At 35.4% G+C, this 22,603-nt stretch overlaps 1 protein-coding gene across 6 annotated transcripts in view; it reads left to right on the plus strand.

Annotated features, from left to right (window-relative positions):
• The window catches only part of DACH1 (dachshund family transcription factor 1), a 370,149-nt gene that overhangs the window by 176,760 nt on the left and 170,786 nt on the right, over positions 1–22,603 (plus strand). For all 6 annotated transcript variants that reach the window (XM_055802571.1, XM_055802572.1, XM_055802574.1 and 3 more), the window contains exon 3: positions 15,096–15,257. In XM_055802571.1, coding sequence (XP_055658546.1) covers positions 15,096–15,257 — 162 coding nt within the window. The remainder of the gene's footprint in view (positions 1–15,095; positions 15,258–22,603) is intronic.

The following is a 22,603-nucleotide window of genomic DNA, read 5'->3' on the forward strand; positions in this document are numbered from 1 at the left end:
AACTCATAGGCCTTATATTTACCAGGTTAGATATATACAAGATGTTTCATGTTTTAGGAGAGAGTACTGCAGCTATAGTTCGTGGCTTCACCTCTCACTTACCCCAGGCAGAACTGCCTGTATTTGCTAACTGTGACCTGCAAAATTAATCATCATTTCTTTCTTCTCTAGGGCTGTTGAGGACAGTATGTGCTGTTTAACGATATTTATTTGTTCGGAGTTACAAAATATATCTACAGATGATAACTTGGAAACTAGAACTAATATACTGGATTTTTAATTACTTCTTGTAGCCATATTTTAACAATTTGAAATAGAAATAATTCTATATTGAAAAACCTCTGCTTTAAGGCAGTACTGAGCCTGCCCTGAAGTCTACATTTGGTTACTAATAAAGGTCTCAGAAAACGGATAGATACCTGCACATTTGAATTGGACAGTAGTATTTCAAAGAAGATATTTTTTGGGTGTTACTGTCTGGTCTGCAGTACTTGACCTGCTTGGAACAGTTCATTTCAATAAATAAAAATACACAGTTTTGATTTAAACTTTATTAGAGAGTTTCTATAGTTGTCTGATATTATCCATGAAGGTATTTTAGAGGAACAGTCTGTGTCAGGATTGTTTTAACCAATCAGTCTGGAAAAACACATCAACAAATGAAGAAGCTGTTGTTACTTAAGGCTTTAATGCATTAACTTATGCTAGATGGACCTTTCTGTGAGAATTTTCCCCGACGTTAAGACTTCTCTGTTTAAAACAAACATTAATTTTCTCCTTTTTGTGTGTATACACTTCATTTGGATTAGAAACAAAGTTGAGAATCTGCTTTTACAAAATATGTTCTTAACTCAAAATTAACGTAGAGATAAAGAATGTTTTATTTTCCTACTGTATCCTTGAACAGGTAACCTGTTATAATAGTTCTCAAATATACACCTGTTTTTTCCTGCCTGTAAAAGATGGAAAGATTATTAGATAATTATATTGTTCTTATTTCTCTTCTGGCCATTTTTTAAAATATCTGATGGCTTTATGGTACAATTAGATTAGAAGTATATTTTTTATCCTTAATATCCTGTTTTTCCGAATACCACTTCCTTTACAGTCAACAAAAAAATAAGTAGTCACATTTTACAAACATAAGGTAAAATCATTATAATCACTCTTGTGATTGTCAGTAATTTAGAAAGAGTACATTTCATATTTAACTAGCTCAGGCAGTAAGAGAAGGATGAGGATTTTTTAAACTTTCTTTTAAAAGCCCTAAGTAGCTTCACAGAATTAAGATCATTTTTGGACAAATCGTCACAAACTGAGACGTGTTCTCATCTTTTTTGAATATGGCTAAACCATTGTTCTTATTCCCTCCCTGCTTCAGAATTTGAATTGACCATATACTAACTTGAATTTCAAATTGATATAAAATCTTGTATCTGTTAATTTGTTGGTTTTAAGAAAAACACTCCAGCTAAACTAATAAAAATCTTAAATGTTTATTTCCTATTCTTCATCGGTACCTCCTGGGCTTAACAGTGATTTGTGACCTTTTAAGGTACATGGTAAATTTGAAAGCAATGTTTCATAGTTCCTTTGTGAATTTTTACCCACTTCATGCTGCCCTCACTTCTTAGGTAAGTTTAGTTTGCATCTTACGGACTTTGACTGTATAGATTTAGAACCAGGACTGATAACAATATTAATACATGCTTGACACCTTTTTAAAATTTTTATAGTTTTGTACAACTCTTGGCAGATTTAATAATCCTTCCGTAAGGCAAGGAAGTATTATCTCCATCTAATAAATAGATGGGAATGAAATTAAAATACAGATGACATATCTGATACCTTCTGGTAATATCAGAATGAAAATTCAAGAGCTTCTAATTTCTTCTTCTGTTCGTTTGTTAGAACAATCATATTTTTAACTAAAAGGGCAAACTATTTCAAAACTCATCCAGATATTATTCAGGTATTTTCTTTCAAGCATCCCTTTTCAGATACTTCTTGCTACCAAGTAAGGATTTCTGTGGAAGCGATGCTTGGCACATGGTTAAGCAGAGGTCTTGTAGGTGTAGGGTAATGATCTGTTTGAATTTAATTTGCAACTAACAGAAGATGAATCATAGGAAAATGGCAGACAGGAGAATCAGACAGGCCATCAGCTGTCTAACCAAGTGACTGACCTAGGGGCATCTCTAAACCTGCCCAAATAACTGTTTATAGAATCTGTCAGAAAGCCAGATCCTACTGCTAGAAAAAATATCTTCCATAATTTTGCATCTGGAACTTTTGTATGTGCACACAGGATGAGAAAAAGAAAGTAAATACATGGTGAATTGTTTTGCACTAATGGCAATCCACAGATACTATTGCTTCTGTTAATGTTTGCGTGAAACACTCAATGCTAGTGAAGGACTGATTTGGGGAGAGACAGTGAACAAGTAGGAGCTTTGTATTGGACTAAAGTTTAATTTTTTGGTGTTTATATGGTAGCTGGAAATAAAAACACTGGTTAAAATATCACTTTGTTAAAAGGGTAAGATTGAGGCAAGCTGATGCTGCAATTAGATGCAAAAAGTACTTGATTTTATTGATAAAGTTGATATTTGGTAGACTCATAGAATGGTTTGGGTTGGAAGGGACCTTTGAAGATCATCTAGTCCATCCTCCCTACCATGGGCAGGGACATCTTTCACTAGATTAAGTTGCTCAAAGCCCCATCCAGCCTGACCTTGAACACTTGTCCCCAGTGTTCCACAGCTTCTCTGGGCAACCTGTTCCAGTGTCTCACCACCCTAATTTTAAAAAATGTCTTCCTTATATCAGATCTAATTCAACCCTCTTTCAGTTTAAAACCATTGCCCCTTGTCCTGTCACTACAGGCCTTGGTGAGAGGTTTCCATTTTTATTATAAGTACTGGAAGGCCACAATAAGCTCTCCCTGGAGCCTTCTCTTCTCCAGGCTGAACAACCCCAACTCTCTCAGCCTGTCTTCATAGGAGAGGTGTTCCAGCCCTTTGATCTTTTTAGTGGCCCTCCTCTGGACCTGCTTTAACAGGTTCACAGTTTTCTTGTACTGTGGATCCCAGTGCTGAATGCAGTACTCCAGATGAGGTCTCACGAGACTGGAGTAGAATGTGGGAATCAGCTCCCTCAACCTGCTGGCCACACTTTGTTTGATGCAGCCCAGGATACAATTGGTTTTCTGCATTCTGTTGTGTAGAAATGTCAACAAACTGTTCATTTAGGAGATTGGAAGTATGAATCTATCCAAAATTCTTGTATATTATCAGCATCATAGGGGGCAATCTTTTTTCAATGCATTGAAGCCATTTTGTACTTCACTTTGTATTTTATCCTCTTTCATATGAGGAAAATCAATCACTTACACTTGAACGGTAGCAGTTTCCAACACAAGTAGAACATTTTACTAAATTTCACTAAAGTTTTCCTGCAATGTAAGCTTTCTTACAAAAACCATGAGAATGGAAAAAACCTACTTGTAAATATTGTTCTTCAAAAATATGGCTGAGACAACAGTATAGTGCCATTTTTTAAATGTGTTTCCTGTAGTTGAGAAGGGCAGGATGTCAACAGCAAAGAGAGAAAAATGTAAATACAAATGTGAGTACACTCTTCAGATTTGATCACAATATTACATTGTGCATATACAAATGTCTCTGTAGATGATACGGCATCTTTATTAAATATTGTTGCTGGAAGGACAGTTCATGTTTATTCATCTGCCTTTGTTATGTGAAACCTTACTGTATACCACCCATTGGTTAGCATGCAGCTTAGGTAAAACACGGTTCTCTTGTGGCCTGTTATTGCCATTGAAAATCTGTTTTGATAGATGGAGGAACTACACTTTTTCAAGTTTGACAAAGAAATGTAACATGTGACTAATACGTCCAATTAAAGAACAGAACAAACAAAGAGAATGCCTCTTGAAAACTTCTTGAACCACTGGCAGAAAAAAATTTCCTTAATTCTATGGACCGTAAGTGCACCACAGAATTAAATCCAATGATAGGTCTGCATCCATCCTGTGCTTCCAAAATTGAGCATGTGTTTTAACATGTCATAACTAGTGATTAAGAATTCATCTTTAAAGAAACTTAACAGTTCAATGTAAGAAATTGTGACAAATACAGCCATTTCCCCTCATTTCTTCTGAATTTTATACATACCAAAAGAAGTTCAGAGTTCTGCAGTCCACTTGGCATGTTTCAGAGCTAATATGTTCTTCCCTTCACTTTAGGAAATGGCCACCAAGTTCTTTGGGCTGCGTAGTGACAAATGTTGATTATAATCAATACTTTATACTTGCGGTCTTATTAGCTGTGTGACTTCCAAAGTGACTTCAAGTCAACATTAGTATCAAATCACTACAATGTTATTAATTCCTAAGGTAAAGTAATAACAATTCTCCTGTTCCATTTTTTCAAATGATTCATAGTGAAAATTTTAGTCTAGAAGTTATAGTGTTGAAGACTAGTAATGTCTAGAAAATACCTAAGAAATACATATACACTGTACAGGCTATGCATATTTTTATTTTAAAAAAAGAAGATGTTCTTCCCATTGGAGTGTTGATACTCTCATTGCTAGGTATTGAGATTGCATCTTGCAGTTGGTTGAAGTTAGATTACTTGTGGTTGGGATAAAAAAAGTGAGTTATTATTCGGATACTAATTAAATTTTTGTCAGTTCTATCTACTACTCACTTTGTGCTAGATGTGCGGTCCATCTTTCCAATCTGAATGTCACATAAGTTTAAAACCTGTATAAACTATAAGAAAGAAGCTCATAACCCAGAGGAATGAGAAATTATAAAACACACATCCCATCTCACTCATGTGAGAATGTTGACAAGGTAAAGTGATTTCCAGTCACAGATAGATTTGTGGAAATCCTGATCTGTTGATAGCCTGTTCATTTGAGGCTGCAGAAAAGATTAATTAAATTATCCGCTGCAGATTATAATCTAGTTCTCCCTACAAAATGGGGAATCTGTGAAACAACTGTTATCATGTTGTGTCTTTTGATTGATGCCACTAACTTGAGAGGGACATGGCAACATAAAATTTTATATTTTACAAAGTGTTGTTAGCAATGTATATATAATTTCTCATTCACACATGATATTATGAGGATTTCTTGGGTTTCTGCCAAAGACAATGTTGGGACCCCCTTATGCCTGCATATTTGGTGAGCTTTAAATATTTCTCCATAATGAGACAGAGAGTGGTCCCAATTAGCTGTGGGCTTCAACGTTTATGCTTTTTGGAAGCATGTATGGTCACATACGTAGATCTGAATTTACAAATGGCTGCAAGTTTTCATAATATAGACTGCAATTACGTTGGTGTGGTAGGAACTGTAGAAAAGTTACTGCATGTTTGTTTTCATATTATAACCAAATACAATAATTATGTATGCGTTATACATACTGTGTTTCCCCCTATAACATAGTTAAATCTTCAAAAGTTTACTTTTTGATTACCAGGCAATTCTAAGTACAGAACAAAAGTATTCAGAGGTGCTGCTTTGTGATGATATGCAGGCTCGAGAGGTTTCCCTTTTTTGGGGTGTTAAATTGGTGATGCCTTGAGTGCTGGGACAAGGCACAAGTGCACGTCGTCCGTAGTTGTGCCATAGTTTGTGTTGGAAAGAGATACGTGTGCTTTCAAATGTAAGAGGCCACCACAGTGTGATTTGTCTAGTGCCTTGGTCAGCACTCAGGGTGCTGCCCGTGGGATTTAGTGTCCTGTTACCTGGTGCAACAAGTAGAGCATGTAGGTGAGAGAGGGCTGTCTGTAACAATTGACTGCCTTTTCATCTGGAAACAGGATTACACAGTGTTCCCTGTAAGTCCTTATCAGAGCTACTTTGTACAGTATCACAGTTCTGCATCACAGTACAATATTCTGCTATCACTGTGCTGTAATAGTACATTTAGCCCCATGCCTTGCCTCTGGCGCAGTGTAATGCATAATGGATCTGACAAAACTTAAAAAAGAAAAGAAAAAAAAAAAGAAAAAAATAAAAGAGCCCCAAAGCCACAGTGCAGCTCTTGAAGTTGCAACACTTCAAGTGAATAGAGGGATGGAGGAGGAGAGAGGACTCTCCTGACCCTTACAGGTGAATTCTTTACATTTTGCAATGTGAAAATTCTCTTACCTAACTTTCTGTGTTGATACAATGGTACATATGCCATGGATTTCTGGGATTTTTTCCAGCGTTATATTGACCTCTGTCATTAGAATGCTTGGTGGAACCTGTTTTGCTCACTGCAAATACAGAGAGGCTATCAGAAGAACATTATAGAACTTGCCAGTATATATTGTAATATAAAGATTTCTGTTTTCTTTTTTTTGGAGTGAGAAACATTATATACTTCAAAACTAAATATGACAAAACAGAGTCAAAATTGTTCTTGAAAGATATTTTAGTTTTTATTTATACATGTGGCATATTCTTACACTGTTCATGAATAATCCTATGAAAACTTTCTTTAAAATATCTTGAAATAATTGTTTTTATTCTAAAGCTCTACTGAAGATATACTAATTAGCAACTATGATAATAATTAATCTCAGTTAGTGAAGGCAGTTATTTGCAGCTGAAGCCCTGAGTTCCTTTCCTTCTCTTTTCATGGGAAGGAATAGTGCTGTTTTCATTTCATGGGGAAGGCAGGAGCCTGAAATAAGTCTATAGATGACTGTTCTTGCGCACTGAAAGTGAGAATCCAATCTTGCTTTCTTTGGGAAAAAATGTTACTTTGGGACCAAAGCCATAAAGGCCTCAAGGGCTTTGATACCACATGGCGTAAATATTGCTGGGCTGTTTCTTCAGTGTGCGGACCCAGGCAGAGAACAGCCAGGCACACACCTCTGTGGCAGACGCATCCATCCCACCAGAAGACATTAAAAGCTAAAACTGCACTGCGGCTGTCCACAGGTCAAATATCATTTTATTCTGAACTTGTTCTGATGCCACAAATACTTATACACATAAATAAGTTAGATTTCACACACATGATTAGGCCTTTGGAGTACAGTGAGCCTATTGGAAAGAATTTGGTGATGGTGTTTGCAAGGCTGAGCTTGGAAGTTGTAGGGAGATGTACTTCCACAGAGCCATCAGGCTGCCTCAACAGTGTTTAGATATTAGTTTAATCAAAGAACTGTGTGCTGTTACCCCAGGATCTGTGTCAAGCTGTGGATTAGGTTTATAAAAAAAGCTACAAAAGCTCCTGCTGGTTGAAAGATTATGAGTGTTTAGCTACATTACTGCTGTTCCAGGCATGAACACGTTCTTTCAGTATTTTTGAATTGTAGCAATGTTACGATTAATTAATTGTGTCTGCCTAGTTATAGATTAGACTAAAACTAAAGGCTAAAATTTTAAATACTACTGATTTTATTAGTGTTTTTGACTGTATAGCTTAAACTGAAATACACTTCTCTAAACTGGACTCAAAGAATATGCCAGTAAAAGACATTGTAGTTAGGCAAATCTAAGAATGTTAAGAAAATTCACAGCACACTAATAGCTACCAGTGACTGTCGTTATGCTAAACCTCTTAATTTCTTGTAACAGCGAGAATAGTGTTGTGAGAACATGAGATAATACACACAAAAAGAAGAAAGACACTTCTGTTTGCAAAAAGTGCAGGGAAGTTGTTCCCATAATAAGTCATTCTATTAAACAAGAGCCATTATTGCACGCTAGCAATGCAAATGTAAAACAGAAAGTCTGTTAGGAACCAAGCATCATTGTTAGCATAACATACTGTTAGTATATATATGTTTTCCCTTCCCAGTTGTTTTTTTTTTTTTTAATTGCATGCTATTCAGTTAAAGAGATTGTGGATCAAGGTTCAACACTTAAGGAAAAGTATTTTTTTTATATTGTTCAAAGCTGACCTCTGCTTTTAAAAAGGCTTGATCTGCATTTTTTCATCTGTTTAGAAGCAGACATTTTTGGTTAAGAAATTGAAGACAATCTCTTTGTCTTTTTCCTAAGCTGGGGAGGTTGAGATAAAAAAGAATGCCTGCTTTAAAAGTCACACATGGCTGTAATTTAAGATTTTTTTTTACCTCATTGTCCATAACAGTTGAAAGAAACCTTCAATGAAAGTTTATTAACTAGGCCAATGCCTGAGGCAATAAAGGTTCATTTATTACCAGTTTCTTGGCTGTTTTTCTTCTTCTATTTTTCCGTTAAACTCATAGCGTAAGATAATACTTCACAAAATTAAACCTTTGACCTTCTGTGGAGTTAAGTCGCCTTTGATTAGATAAAGTAACAATTTATGGTCCAGCATGAGGTTGCACATGAAATGAATAATGCAACAGACTGAATGAGAACTAAGAATCTATTGCTTTTGAAAAGATGACTGTTGTTGAAGAGAGAATGTTCTCTCTTAATTGTGTTGTAGTGATGCTGTATGCATTCCAGCAAGATTTTAAACTTTTGCTGAAAAGTACTATATAGCCAGAGTTCTGCAGTATCCATTGTTTAATTCTGTCACAATTGCACCAAGCCAATAATAAATTCACAGATTACAAAATCCTGTTAAGCTATAACACTTAGTAATTTGTTGAGGTATTTGAAATGCACTTCATGATTTCACTTTTACTCTTCAGTGAAAGGAATAAATCCATAATAAAGAATAACTTCATGGAATGTAAGTCCATCAGTTCCGTAAATGGCAAATATTAGTGGTAAAATGATATTTACACATTTTTTTGCAGCATCATTGAACCTTCCAGTAGTTTTCATTCAGAAAATAAAACTATTAAGTTTTATCTACATTTAACAAAACAAATCAAGAGGACACTACTTTCTAGATCAATGTTTTATTTCTGCAACTGTGTTATTAATTATGGAGACACATTGTAAGTAAAAAGGTTTTTAGACTGAAGATTGCTGCGGACATTTAGCTCTTTTGCTTGTTTATTTTAAATTCAATACCCAGATCTCAAAATTCATATTGCAATTTAGGAGTAGTTACAGGAAAAAGGTCTGATTAGTCTGATGAACAACAGATGGTTTGAGCTTCAAATACACTGGTTTTCTCCCAGTGCAAGACTGGCAATTTCATTTTAGTTGCACCAGTCTAAACCAGATCACATGGCTGAATTTTTCTAAGTATTCTTTCTTTAACAACATTTAACATTTATGTATGTATGTATGTTACATGACTCCTTTAATAAGAGCCCTTTTAAAGATGTTAAAAAATGATCTGAATGAGCAGTGTATTCCGAACCATGCAAGCTGAGCAGGAAAGTATGGCTGGAAGGGACAGACAAGAATTTCCCGATATCACAAAATAACAGGTCATGAAATTTTTAGGGTATACCAATATTGTTGTATTGGATCAATCCAGGCAGCTTAACAGAAATATGACTTCTGAATAACTGTGAGATTCCAGGCCTACATTATACATAATGAATGCTACTAATGAAACAGTATATGTTAGCGGAACATTACAGTGTAGGCTGAAGTTCCCCTTTCTGCAATCCCGTGTATGTAATCAGACCTCTGTCCTCCTGCAGATTGCTTTCCCCTTGTTGTTTTATGAATCATACTATATAAAACACCTGTTGGATTACAGGCTAAGGTTAGGATCTTATTTCATTTGAAGTAACTGGGCAGCCGCATAGTAAGCTACCAAAAATTTGGACCCATTGAAACCAGTGCAATAATCTACAGTGATTGGGGTCAGGTCCTAGGAGGTAACCCTGCCTTTCTTTCTCAGGCAGAGTTTTTTAGATTTTAGTGAGAATTTTGCTCAAGTAAGAACCTCAACATGAAATATTTGAATTAAGTCAAGAAAATACATGAATTATTTTCAAGTCAGTATCATTGAAATAGACTATAAGAAAAAGGTTTAAGCATTACTTTGAAATAATGAAAGGAGTTCTTTCAGAGTTTAGATGAGTTTTGGACCTCCTCCCATGCAATGAATTAAGTATTTCTGCAGAATGAGCTTTCTAGTAAATAAATGAAATTTAAGTGTGACACACTGCTGACAATTGCGTTTCGGTGTTCTACCTGTTCTGTCATGGCAGAAGTAAGGTCTCTTGAAAATGTTCTCAAAGTCCTAAAGAAAGAGGTTGTGAAAATATGTATATATATTAGTGGTTTTTTTATGTACCCATAAATAGGTATAGATATGGTTTAAATAAAAGAAGGTAACAGTTATAGTAAGGATGTTATTAATTATTTATTGGAATAACTATTAGGCATGGTAATGTGAAGAAAGTTCAAAGTGAATTAAGGTCAATTAATTAAATAATTTTATAAGTTGTCCCAGGACCAAGTTTAGGCATTCAACTTAATAATGTGTATTTTGAGACATATTTGAGGCTGAAAAAGTTACACTGTTAGGTCCTTTTCTTTTTTCCTTCGTAAATAGGGTGTGTTGTAAGCTGCTTGTACCATCAAAACTGAAATTTTTAAGAGCTCTGTCTCAAGGCAGGGAATAGGATTTGCTGGAAGGCAGAAACCCTGGATGTGATTTAGTGCCCACCAGTAATTTGTACACATTTTGAAAATCTGTCATGACATATGACAGCTCTCTTGGGCGTTTTGCTATTATAACAGAATTGTTTTCTGAAGATGCTATGTTTTTTGTCATTGTTTTCCATTTTATTCACTCATTTTTCAGCATTGGAGACCACACATACTGGGCATACTTCTGGTCTCATTCTCACCCACAGAATTCTGACTTCAGTAGAGTTGTATGGGTGTAAATTAGACTAGAACTTGGCAGGGGAAAGCTTATGATTATATTTGGCAGAGGCAGCAGGCTGCAACTTTATTAACATAATTAACAGCTACAAACACACCCAACAGGCCAAAGTAATCTAGTGACAGAAAAGAGAAGGTCTTTGTAGGAAACAACCATTCGCGCTTTCTTTTGGTGTTCTGCTTCTTGTTCCTGAGTTCCTACTAAGGCTTGGAGAGCTTTCAATTGAGCTGTAATTCAAATTCATACAGCTCCTACAAGACACCTGGAACAGACTTTTGCTGATGAGACTATAGGAACTGTCAGCAATACGGAGATTACTTCAGAAGCATGATGGCTGAATTGAACTTTACTTTCTGATGTTTTGCTTTTGAATTAAATTGTTGGACAAGATTAATTGCACACAGTAAGAGATTTAAATGAATAGCTTTATAAAGCGTTAAAGTTCTAACTGTGTCACATGGGAAAAAACCTGTAAGGTTTAAATGAATAAATGTATTTAATGCATAAAATGTCTAGGCTAATTTTTTAATTCCTTTACTAACATCTTTTATTGAAAAAACATACTTTATTCATCCATCTTAGTTATACCGCTGTGGTTGTGGTAATTTAATATTCCTGCTCTTCGCTAATCTTCTGGTTCAACAGAAGTAAACAATAGGTTTCATAAATTAAAAATACGCTCTTCAGAACATGCTTCTAAAGATAAAAAACAAGGCTGTAAACATTTATGACTGAAACAAACTAGATTGTTCAAATACTGCCATGATGTATCATGTATATCAATATGGCACTGATATCAGTTAGAATGCAAACAAGGTTTTAAATGATGTGCCCCTTCATTTCAGCTGGAGAATCCGCTTTACACCATCTGCCTATCAGATGGTTAGGAACCAGGACTGCGTATTAATGCCACATGTTCGATTTTCTTTCCTCTTGTAATGGTTAGATTCATATTGCTAATAGCTGTGCATGAGCACTGTCGATGAAATTTGTGTGACGATGGAGTGATGAGATATTTATAAAGCTGCCTGTCTCACTGCATAATCAGCAGGAAGAATGCCAGACATAAACAACTTATCAATTTCAGAATATTAATGACAGCTACCATTGACTTTAATCCATTGAATATTTTGGCCTGGATACTTTTTAGCTGTTCAAGTAAATATTTGTAAAGAATAAAAAATATCTAACTGACCGGTATGATCCTTATTTCTTTCATTTCAGTTGCCTTTAAAGGTGACTTCTGGTTATCTCATAGGTGAAGATAAAATTTCTGTAGTGAAGAGAAGTGTAGTTTGGAAATTTCTTAGCTACTTATACGAGTGAAGTGTTACTAGGTAAGATTTAGGTCAAAAGGCTTTTTTGAACAACAAATTTTAAAAACATCCCAAGTCTTTACCCAAGTATATACCCATACCTAAACTTCAAAGTTTAGTTTTTTAAAATACACATCATAGATACAGAAGCTTATTGACCTCTTGTGTTTGGCTCTCTTTGCTACTGAGATTAGTGAGGTAAGTCGAGCCTTGTGCTGGAGAGAGTTTTGTCTGTAGTATACCACAGTATGCCACAGCGCACCAGGGATTATAATGCAAGGGGCTGTAGTAACTGGCTCAGGACCTTCCTTGCCACTTGCAAGACTATATTGTGACAGTCAAGTGATAGGAAAACGTAACAGTAAAGCAGAAACTGTGCTGTAGACTGGAATTGCTGTGAAGAATGGCATTAAGCTATAGTTCTGAGGATTATTCCTTACATTTACCCTCCTCTTATACCAGTGCTTATACGAGACATGCATTTCAATTCATATAGTTTAAATTAATTGCTGTATAGCAAAGTAATCATTTCAATCACGTGGTTTATGAGAGAAGGAATGAAATTAGTCGTTCAATTTTTGCTTTTTTAAATTATCATTTATTATCACAAGCGTTATCTTGTGAAAATTTTACTACAGAACTAAGCAATCCGTATTTTACTTTCCCAGTCCCTATGCAAAGATTATGGCTTCCTTTAGAGAGCAGCATTATGTCCTGCTTTGGTGAGAAGCACTGAAGCATACTTTTTAAAAAAAAAAAATTGTAGCAAAAGCGAGTTCATATTTTAGCAGTTCTGCAGTGGGGTCATTACTTGAGTGAGATGTAGTATTTACAGGTGGGCTCACAATCCTACCTCCCGTCTCTGTTCAACATGGAAATTACTCTAATACTTAGAAGTGCTTAAAAACTGCTGGTCTAGGAGTGCAGTCACAACCAAAAGTTTGAGCCTTTTGTTGTATTCATGGTTATATTGTATCTGAATATTCCTCTGAAGGATTGTTCTGTAAAGATGCTAGTTTTAGCTTGTCAGTGATGTATATAAAAAAGGAAGTATAGGTTATTGTATTGTTTAATGAACACAGGATGCAAACCAAGGTTCAGAGGTGCACCATCCCTTTTTCTGTGGCCTAATTTAGGGACTGTAACAAATTTGTATAATGTGTAACTTCATATCCTTCCCCTAAGGTAAAAATATCATTGGAAGCAATCCATGTTATTGTCAATACCTTCTGAACATCAGAACATGCACAATTTTTAATAGCAGAAGAAGCTAAAATGTAATTAAACCCTCATATTTATCCACCTTCCAATTTGATTTTTGGCTTCTGGTACATCTTCTTCTACCTGAAATAGCTGTTTTTTAAATAATATTGATCTGCTATGCAGAATGTAATTATCACATACTTGGTAATTCTCATTGCACTTGGAGGTGTTAGAAGTCAGCCTGTGAGGAGAGCTGGGAGGCTGGCACTGTTTGCTAATCTTCACGTGGTCATGCAAAGAAGGGAGAGCAACCTTGAGTCAAGCCACAATATATTCAAAAGCACCTCTTATGCTACCACATTGCTTTCCAGCTGTCCATTGACCTTTGGCCTTCTCCCTGCTGGATTATGCCTTCTGTCCGTCCCCATTGCTAGCTGAAAGCATGGCAAGAGTGACCACAAGAGGCCCTTGGAAGCAATGATGGTAGCAATATTTACCTCAGCAGCCTGGGATTATTTGCTTATTTGGTCTTCCCTGCTAAATTGCACTCCTCCTATGCTGGGCAGCATCCTTGGCCCACTGGAATAGTAAATTGTGGAGTTAATTCCTCCTGAGATCCATAAGACACTTCACACCTCTCAGAGTAGCTAAAAATCAGACAAGCAAGCACCTTTAAACTAATTACACTGAGTTTTTTTCAAGCCTTCTCCAGAGTCAGGGCAAGAATCCTGATTCAGAATGACGGAGGGTCTCTCCTCTTGTGGCATCACCGGCTGAGGGATGAGATTCTGTAATTGCATAAAACTTACCTAGTTTAATGTCTTCTCTTTCATGTCTTATGTTTAGTTCTCTGATTTCCATCCCTGCCCCCTGGATCAATGGCGTGGGGCAGGCAGCTCTTGTGACGTTTTCACAGTGACTTCTCTCTGCTGCCAGCCAGGCTGGGACCTAGGGGTCTTGGGTGGGTAATGGCACGGTGTGGGGACTGGTTAAAGGCTGTATCTAATTTTGAGTTTTGAAGGCATTACTGGACGGCTTCTCTAATTGCCTCTGACAAGAAGAAATATTCTCATTTTTGTAGAACATTCTTGTGAATGGCTGGATGGCAGAAGTTTGGTTTGGTAGGAAAAATGCTTGGATGGCCTGAAGATGGCTTTGGGATTGGTTTTAAATGGGTTTAATAATTCCTCTTCACATTGATAAATATCTTAACGTCTGGAAATTTAGGGAAAGTAAAAAAAAGTATTTTACCAATGTTCTGCATTACTAACCTTTCTTCTAAAAATGCTTCCTAAAATGACCGCATCTCGCTGTTATGTGTGAAATGAGAAATAAATATCTGAGTTCTTTCATCTGTTACTCTAGAAAATATAGACCTGTTTTTTCCTGTTTTCTTTAGCATGTCAAACATTTGAGATCTAAAGGGTTGGGGTTTTTTTCCAAGTATAGCTATGTGCATGTTGACCTAATCATAACCAAACACTTAAGACACCATTTTGAAGCTAAGTTGGATTTCTGAAAGCATTTATTTGTAGTTGTAGTTAGTTATGATTGTATTATGATTGCAGTTACTGGATACTAAGTTAAGATTTAGGTGGATATATAAAAATAACTAACTAAACACGATGTGAAGCATTTTACTTGAAAAATTTTATAGCTTTCAAATCTATCAAGAGGAATAATATTCTGCAGTGTTCTCCATTCATTACGTAGCAAGCATGAAGGAAGAATAACAGTCTTAGTCTGTACAATAATGAAGAATCATAGAATATTGTATATTAAATTTTGTTCATACTTCTTTGCAGGCCTGACAGCAGCAGCTGCAGCAGCAGCAGCTGCCACCAACGCCGCCATAGCAGAAGCAATGAAAGTGAAAAAAATTAAATTGGAAGCTATGTCCAACTATCATGCAAATAATAACCAGCATGGAGCAGACTCTGAAAATGGAGATCTGAATTCAAGCGTCGGTAAGTCTCAGACACAGCATTATTATAAGTCCATAATGCTCTGATATTTTATTAAAATGGTGATCATTCTGGACTTGATTCTGAAGTCCTTGATTTGGTGTAGAAAGTTGCATATTTGTTTTCCTTTCCACACTTTTTTAGTTTTGTTTTGTATCTGACCTTTACATCAGCATTCAGTGTTGCTGTTACTATTACAAAAACATTATTTCCTTTGCAGGTTGCTTTTGCAGACTCCAGTTAATATTTTCCATGAAAGAAAGTGGTTTGATTGCTTAGAGTTCATTTTTCAAAGTACAGGTGGGGTGACAGATGATGGTGTCAAAGTGAAATTTAACAGTGTCTCCTGCTCGGTGTGCTGGGTATTGACTTTAGGTAATTCAGAACACAAGCTTGAAAGCAAAATATTTCATACTTTCATGTGCTCTGTGACAAAAGGAAAACATACATACACAATAAATTATTGCCATGCTCTGCAGTTCCTATCATATTTTATTTTAATAAACACATTCTTAAAATGTAGTTAACAGGTTTTTCCATTTCTTAAGCAGCCATCAGCAACTCTTGTTCTTTCTGAAAAAAAGATTTTTTTTCAGTGTACTTTATTCATTTGTTTGGACAATTTGTTTTGCTAAAGCATACTTCAAAGCTAGAATAACTTTTTGTTGTTGTTGATTAAATCTTTAATCATCTGTGTGTGTCTACTGTAAAATGTTTTGTTATGCCATTTCATTGTATTGGCTCCTTTTATCATGTTGAGACAGTATTAACTCAGCAACAGAAATTCAATGACAAGGAGGTACGTTCAGAAGACTGCAAGCAAGATTGGTGTATATTGGAAGAAAATGGCTTAAGATAGGGATTTTTTTGTTTGTTTTTATTTTGGGTCTTTTGTTTAGCTTTGCTTATTTTTTCAGTTTTTCATCTCCTAAGTACATTTGAAATGAGCCTTAGAGAGTTATGTACTCTCCTTAACATAAATAAATATGTGTTTGTGAACAGCAATTCTGTACAGTTCAGTAGGCATTGGTAGGCTATTGTTTAGAAATAATGCAAATTGCAGTTCAAAGACTGGTTCGCTTAGGCACACACTATTTTAAATCACAACAGTATGTATGCATTACTGCATAAGCAGATGGCCAGATGTTTTATTTTCCTTTTAAAGAAAGGCTAAAATAATGCCTCTGTGATGGTGAAGAAAATAGTCTTTAATGAGTGTGTTAGTACTCAGATACCAACACATGCAGTTAGTAGAATATTAGTGGAAGGATTGTCCTCTTGGAGAGAAGGCACGAGGGAGTAGAGAGCAGGTGTCTGAAATCTGAGAGGAGGACATAGGTACAAATGAAGTGGAAGGACCAGGTGGCCCCTAACGTACTGGAAGAAAAGTGAAGTAATGAGAAAGAGTGAAAAGTGTGAATGCAAACTGAGAGGATAAAGAGTCTGTACGAGAACTAGAAGCTACTTTAGATTTGAATTTCATACTTAGAAGAAATGTGAAATAAAATGCTCAAATATTGGATTATAGAACTTTTCTGCTTGGTGGTTCTAGTGACAGACCACTTGTATATCCATGGAAATGGAAAAGTTAACAGGTAACATCTAAACCATGTGAAGTATTTGTAGGAGTTGAGGGTGTATCTGAATTTCCTCTGAATAAAAAAGATCTATTTTGAAATCATTGTTTGAGGTGTAATTTAGATAACTAATCTGCTTTTACAGAGCTTAATCATTTTCCCTGTTTAAGAAAATACATTCTAGCTATTTTAGTAGGGCAAAGTAAGTGAAGCAAGATTATTTATTGTCATTGTCAAAATTTCCTCTCAGCCCCTTAACTTACTTGTTAACTTCAGTTAATTTCTCGATTTAACTGAAGAATTGAGTTCGTTTTGTTCAGAAAAAAATGGCTCTTCTGAGTAGAGTGAATAGCATTCCAGTTGTGTCCATTCCATGAGGAATGGTTCTGGAAGTACAGTGTGCTTGTCTGTTTATCCAGTCTTGAGCTATATTCTTCCTATGGAGATCTTCTCAAAAATAGTTTGCATTTACTTGTTTCTTCTATAGTGAGCCCTATCTAGGGTCCAGTGTTGGTTCTGCCCATGAAATCAGAAAAGTGATTCCTACTGCTCCTAATGCCAGGGTATTAATAGGTTCATTGAGAGTTAAGTATCTATTTATTAGTTCTCTTAACAAGAACTCGCATTTCAAAGGTGTTGCTTTGTAGTAGGTGTGTGCTTTTTTCGCCCCCCCCTTTGCATTTTTTCAGATGTTTATGTCTTTTCAAATAAATGTTATCAAGTCCATATACCTTTAATGTTTTAAATTATGTCTTGTTAGGCTTAAATTCGGAATATTAAGTTATTGAATGTTGTCAGGAGGAAGAAATAAACCAAAAGAAAATAACCTGATTTTGTCTTGTATTTTAAATTGTTATGTGCCTGACCAAACTGAAAAGGAACAAACAAACTAACCAGGCTGAAAGCTGAATTGAAACATCTGGGCCCATATGTAACAGACATTATGGTATATTAGTGTATATGAATTGATTATACTGTGTTCTTAGGGTGTTCCAATGCCTATGTAAAAGAAGAGAAATGAAATGTAGGCTCAAGTAGAGTTGAATTGTCAGGCTTACTTTTGAATTGTCTTGCTTTTTGGTTTTAATCAGATGCTTAATGTGAATTATAGAAGTCATTTTTGTAGATGAACATTGTATAATTATACAGAGCACTACACAAATTTATTAACTTGGTCCTTTGAAGCAATAGCCAAAAGGTTAGTGAGTGAAGGGAGTTAAAGGAAGCCAGTGATACTAATAAGTAATTATTTTATATCCCTCAGTTTTGCTGGTAACCTTGAGCTTGCATCCTCCCACCAGAATTATCATTTTAGAAGGGGGGAAAAAAAGGGAAAAAAAATTACAGAGGAATCACAGTGAGGTATTAGCACACTGAGTAAAATATATGGCTGCAACGCCTTTCTCCCCCATCCACAATCAATTGGATTCTTTTACTTTAATATTTACTTGCTAAGATGAGATGCTAGTCTGCATGGTGATAAACAGTCTGCTACTGGCATCTGAAGGTGACCTGTCAGTTCATATGGACAAATCTCCTGCTTACTGAAATGTACAAAATAAATCATTAAAGCAGGCAGGTGCTCATTCCCAGATTTAAATCACCATAGATTTATGATTTGAATTAATGCTTCATTTGGTCATAGAAATAGATGCTGAGACAAATGATATGCAGTGGTTGGGGCTTCCATACTGTAGCCATCCTAATATTGATTACTGAGATGTCTTTGCAATCTCTTGTTTATATCAAGTACTGTCTTGTGACAGCTTGGCTGATATGAGCTACATTGCAGATAAGAAGGAAAAATGTCCTGGGTTCTTTTTAGTGGCAATTCTACATACAACATGCAGGATAGATAAATTATTGGTTTTTTTGTTTAAAAAATGAGTTCCGTATGGCAGCAAACAAAACAGAGATTATGCTGTGTATTTTTTTTATTTAATTTTAGATTTAAATGCAGAATTAAGAGAGTGACAAGGTCAAACTTTAAATTTCATGAAAGAGGTTCTACTCTGTGTCATATTAACGTCTTAGGATGATATTAAGAGCAGTTGCATATTTACCATCTTATGCTCTGAAGCCATGGATAGGTAGAGCAGCTCAATTATTTCCTTGCTGCTTAAGTATTTACCGCCCTGCTATCATACTTCATTAACTTGCAGCAGGAAAAGAGAGAAGTCTTTGAAAATAAATATGTTTAAAGCTATTTCTGTGAGCTAGGCTTTGCTATCTATAACTTGGTAGGAAGTGAAGAACAGTCCGTATACTTTTGCTTCCCGAACATTTTATATAATGAAAACACTACGCATACACATTAGGGAATACTCAAAGGATTTGTAAAGACCTTTGCCACTTGCTACAATCTGACTCATAAAACTTGTAAACAACTATCAACAATAGTAAATTACTTGCTTAGTAGGAAATGAGTTCATATCTATTCAAAATGTGATCTCAAAACAGATGTCCCAAGAAAATGTCATTGTTTAAACTAAATTCATACAAAAAAAATAATGCTATTATATCTTTAAGGAAGTGAAGCAATCATGAAGACTTTGGTGTTCTCAGTTTCTAAACACAGTTAGGAAATACAAGGCAACATTTTACACTTGGCGAGCATGTTAATCCATAAACAACCACAAAATGTGTTGAAAATTAAGAGGTTTTCTTGGCATGTTAGGTTTCCTATTCATCTGCATTACCTTGCAGTATTTAAAATTATGAGACAAATGCAAGGTTTCCTGTGATCTGTTGTTCAAAAGTAAGGATTGCTTGCATACTATTATTCTTTTTTTTTCATCCAGAATCAGAGATAAAATGATTAAGGTGAAATTATTTTTCTCCAGTGACCTTGCCCAATAATAGAACAGTACAAAATGCAGTCATTTCCTTTTTCTAAACACACATGTCTATTTTGAAGGAAAGGATTACTTTTATGGTTTCAGGAAAAAGTCTTGGAGACCTTGAAAAAGCAAATAAAAGGAAACAGAGAATGCAGGCCACTGAGCACAGCTCTGCAGTTGCACATCTGATTCTCTGCCTTGGCAATGTTAATGAACCTCAAATCCTCCCTATAATTAGATGAGGGAATTGCTTATATTTTCAAACAGATGATGCTGCTATAATGAAACGATTGACAGGGAACTTAAGAGTGTCTACAGTAGTCATTTGGTTTCTGGGTTTGGGTTTTTTTTTCTTTTTTCCTTTTTTTTTTTTTAAAGTGTAAAAGAAGATTGGCTGTAGATACAGGTCCTGGGAGAGGTAGTAATTTACACAGAATGCTATGACAGGTGTCTTTGTATAGCACAGAAATGAAATGGAAGAGAGAGGAATGATGGGCAGGTACAGCAATTTTTTGGGAGGGGGTGTCCTGTGCTTATTCTGCTTGGGTTCTTTAAAAGGGGCCGAGACTCAAGAGATGGATCCGGATTGAGTGCACAGCTGTAACTGCTGATGAGCTAATTGCTCCTTATCTCTCAGCCCCATTCATCTTCATTTTTTACCAATTACTGAGAATTATCTGTGTTCTCAGTTGGATATGAGAGTTAATCCTTTTTGGTTAAGCTGGCAGTACTGTGAGCAGATTCCAAATCATAGGGTGAAAAAGCCAGAGCAAGCTTGTACTCAAATGCTCTCCAGTTCAATGACAGTATCACTAGTTCATAAGAATTTTTCTGTTGTTTAACAGATTAAACACTATTTTTTTCTCCTTTAGTATTTTTATCAATATTTTTCTCTTAGCATAAAGTGAATTTTTATATTCCTAGGTGGATGGATGTTCTCCCTTTCTTGCAAAAATGAAAATAAGATAAACATTAACTTCAGACCAGAAGGATTATTTGCAGTGTGTTGGTGTTTATAGTATGATACTTAACACTTTTAACGACAAGGCTGTGTATGCAACACTGACATCATGGCATCTTAGACAAATGCTTGTCAGTGACATATATCTACTTTTGTAAACTTCTTTGAGATCTGTGGATGAAAAGCATTGTCTGGGTGCTAGCAAAGGCATAATCATGCAGCCTTAAGGACAAACGTGCTATGTTGAGGACATCGTATTTCAAGCTAAAGCAATGCTTTTTTAAAATTGTGCTTTGGGAATGCATAGAAAACCAGAAAAGATAATTTTGTTATAATCAGGTCACTAAATTTTGTTTTGGAATTGTACTTGTATTTATGATGGCATGGGAAAAAAAATATCTTGGATTTTCATAGCTAAAATGTAGTGTTAGTCTGTCAACCAAGAATATAATTTCTCCAGATCTGCTTCCCTAGCCTTTAATTGTGATTGTTAAATTTGCTAAACAAGGCAAGGAATTGGAGGCTATGATCTGAACATTAGTTAGTAAATTAAGGGAATTATTAGCAAAGATTCAGCATCTCATCTTGGACAGTCGGTTGTGTTATAATGATGAGTCCCTCTTCTAGATTAAATCCTCACTGTGGGATTCGCTGGAACAAATGTAGACATTTGCATCGAAGTTAGTCACCTTGGACTCAACAGGCAGAAATAGGCAATTGTAGGGGTGATCCATCCCATCCTGAAGTAGGTGGCAAAACTAGGCCAGATAAATTGCAGCTTACAAGTGCTCAGTTGTACTACTACTGAGTTGTAGTTACATAAATAAAGTTAAATGAATGAATCTCACCCTCAATATGTGCAATTAATGTTTGCTGGAATAAGATTTGAAGGAGTTAACAGGTTTTTCCAAGACACAGTAATGGCAAAATGGTGCTTGAGACACAGTGAAATGGGAAAGAAAAAAATATAAAATCTACTTTTCAAAACCAGCAGGTGAGAAGTCTAGGTACTAACCCAGAAAATTATTTAGATATGAATGTACTCATTTTCTGATTGTATTAGTTATATCACTTCTGAAAAAGCTGATTTTACCTACATAAGACATACTGAGACAACAGGCTTCTATAACTGCAGAAGCAAAAGCTTCCTGTGTGATTTTTGTGCTCTGGGCCTGCTATGAAGCTGTATCAAGTTCATTAAAAAATCTAAATGATTAAGTCTATCTTGTCAGCAAGTTAAAAAAAAAAAAAGGCTATTTTCCTGTTCCGTGCAAGATAATCCTAATTGGATAAACAGTTGGATAATTCAATCTTTGATACATTTTTTTTTTTTATTTTCAAAATGCACACTTTATTCTTATGGCCATTTTCCTTGTATGAAAATAATGAAATTGTTAAGCTTTTATGCAGTTTTGTTTCATTGCTATTTGTTATGGGCAGTAAATAAACATGATACTGTGGATGTTCTATATTAAGAAATGCTTTATACACACCTTATTTTGCTAAGTATTTGTGATGGTCTATAGGATCATCTTTCAGAAATATTACTTAGAAGTTACATTTTTAAAAGAAAACACTAAACGATGATAATAGTTCAATTTTAGAAAATAATGTCTGTGGCAGAATACATCGCAAATGAACATCTCTCTCACATGTGAATTGAATTATTGTCATGAAAGTATGTATCTTTCCTGTGTTATAGACATGTAAATATGCTATATTCTACATCAGAACTATTTTCTATATAGTCATATAGACATTGAAGAAGTATAGAATTACTGTTCTCATTCATATATAGCACAAAGGACAAAAAAAATATCTATTTTGGAAAAGAATTAGGAAAGTGCATCCTTTCCTTACTGTGGTGTGTCTGTTCCAGAATGATGTGAACTAGGCAACATCTCATTTTGTGCTGAAAGGTAACTTGATAAAGATAAATCCTGGAGGATTTTGTTTAATCAGGATATCGTG

This window comes from Falco peregrinus, chromosome 4 (genome assembly GCF_023634155.1).
Source record: "Falco peregrinus isolate bFalPer1 chromosome 4, bFalPer1.pri, whole genome shotgun sequence".
Classification (NCBI taxonomy): domain Eukaryota; kingdom Metazoa; phylum Chordata; class Aves; order Falconiformes; family Falconidae; genus Falco; species Falco peregrinus.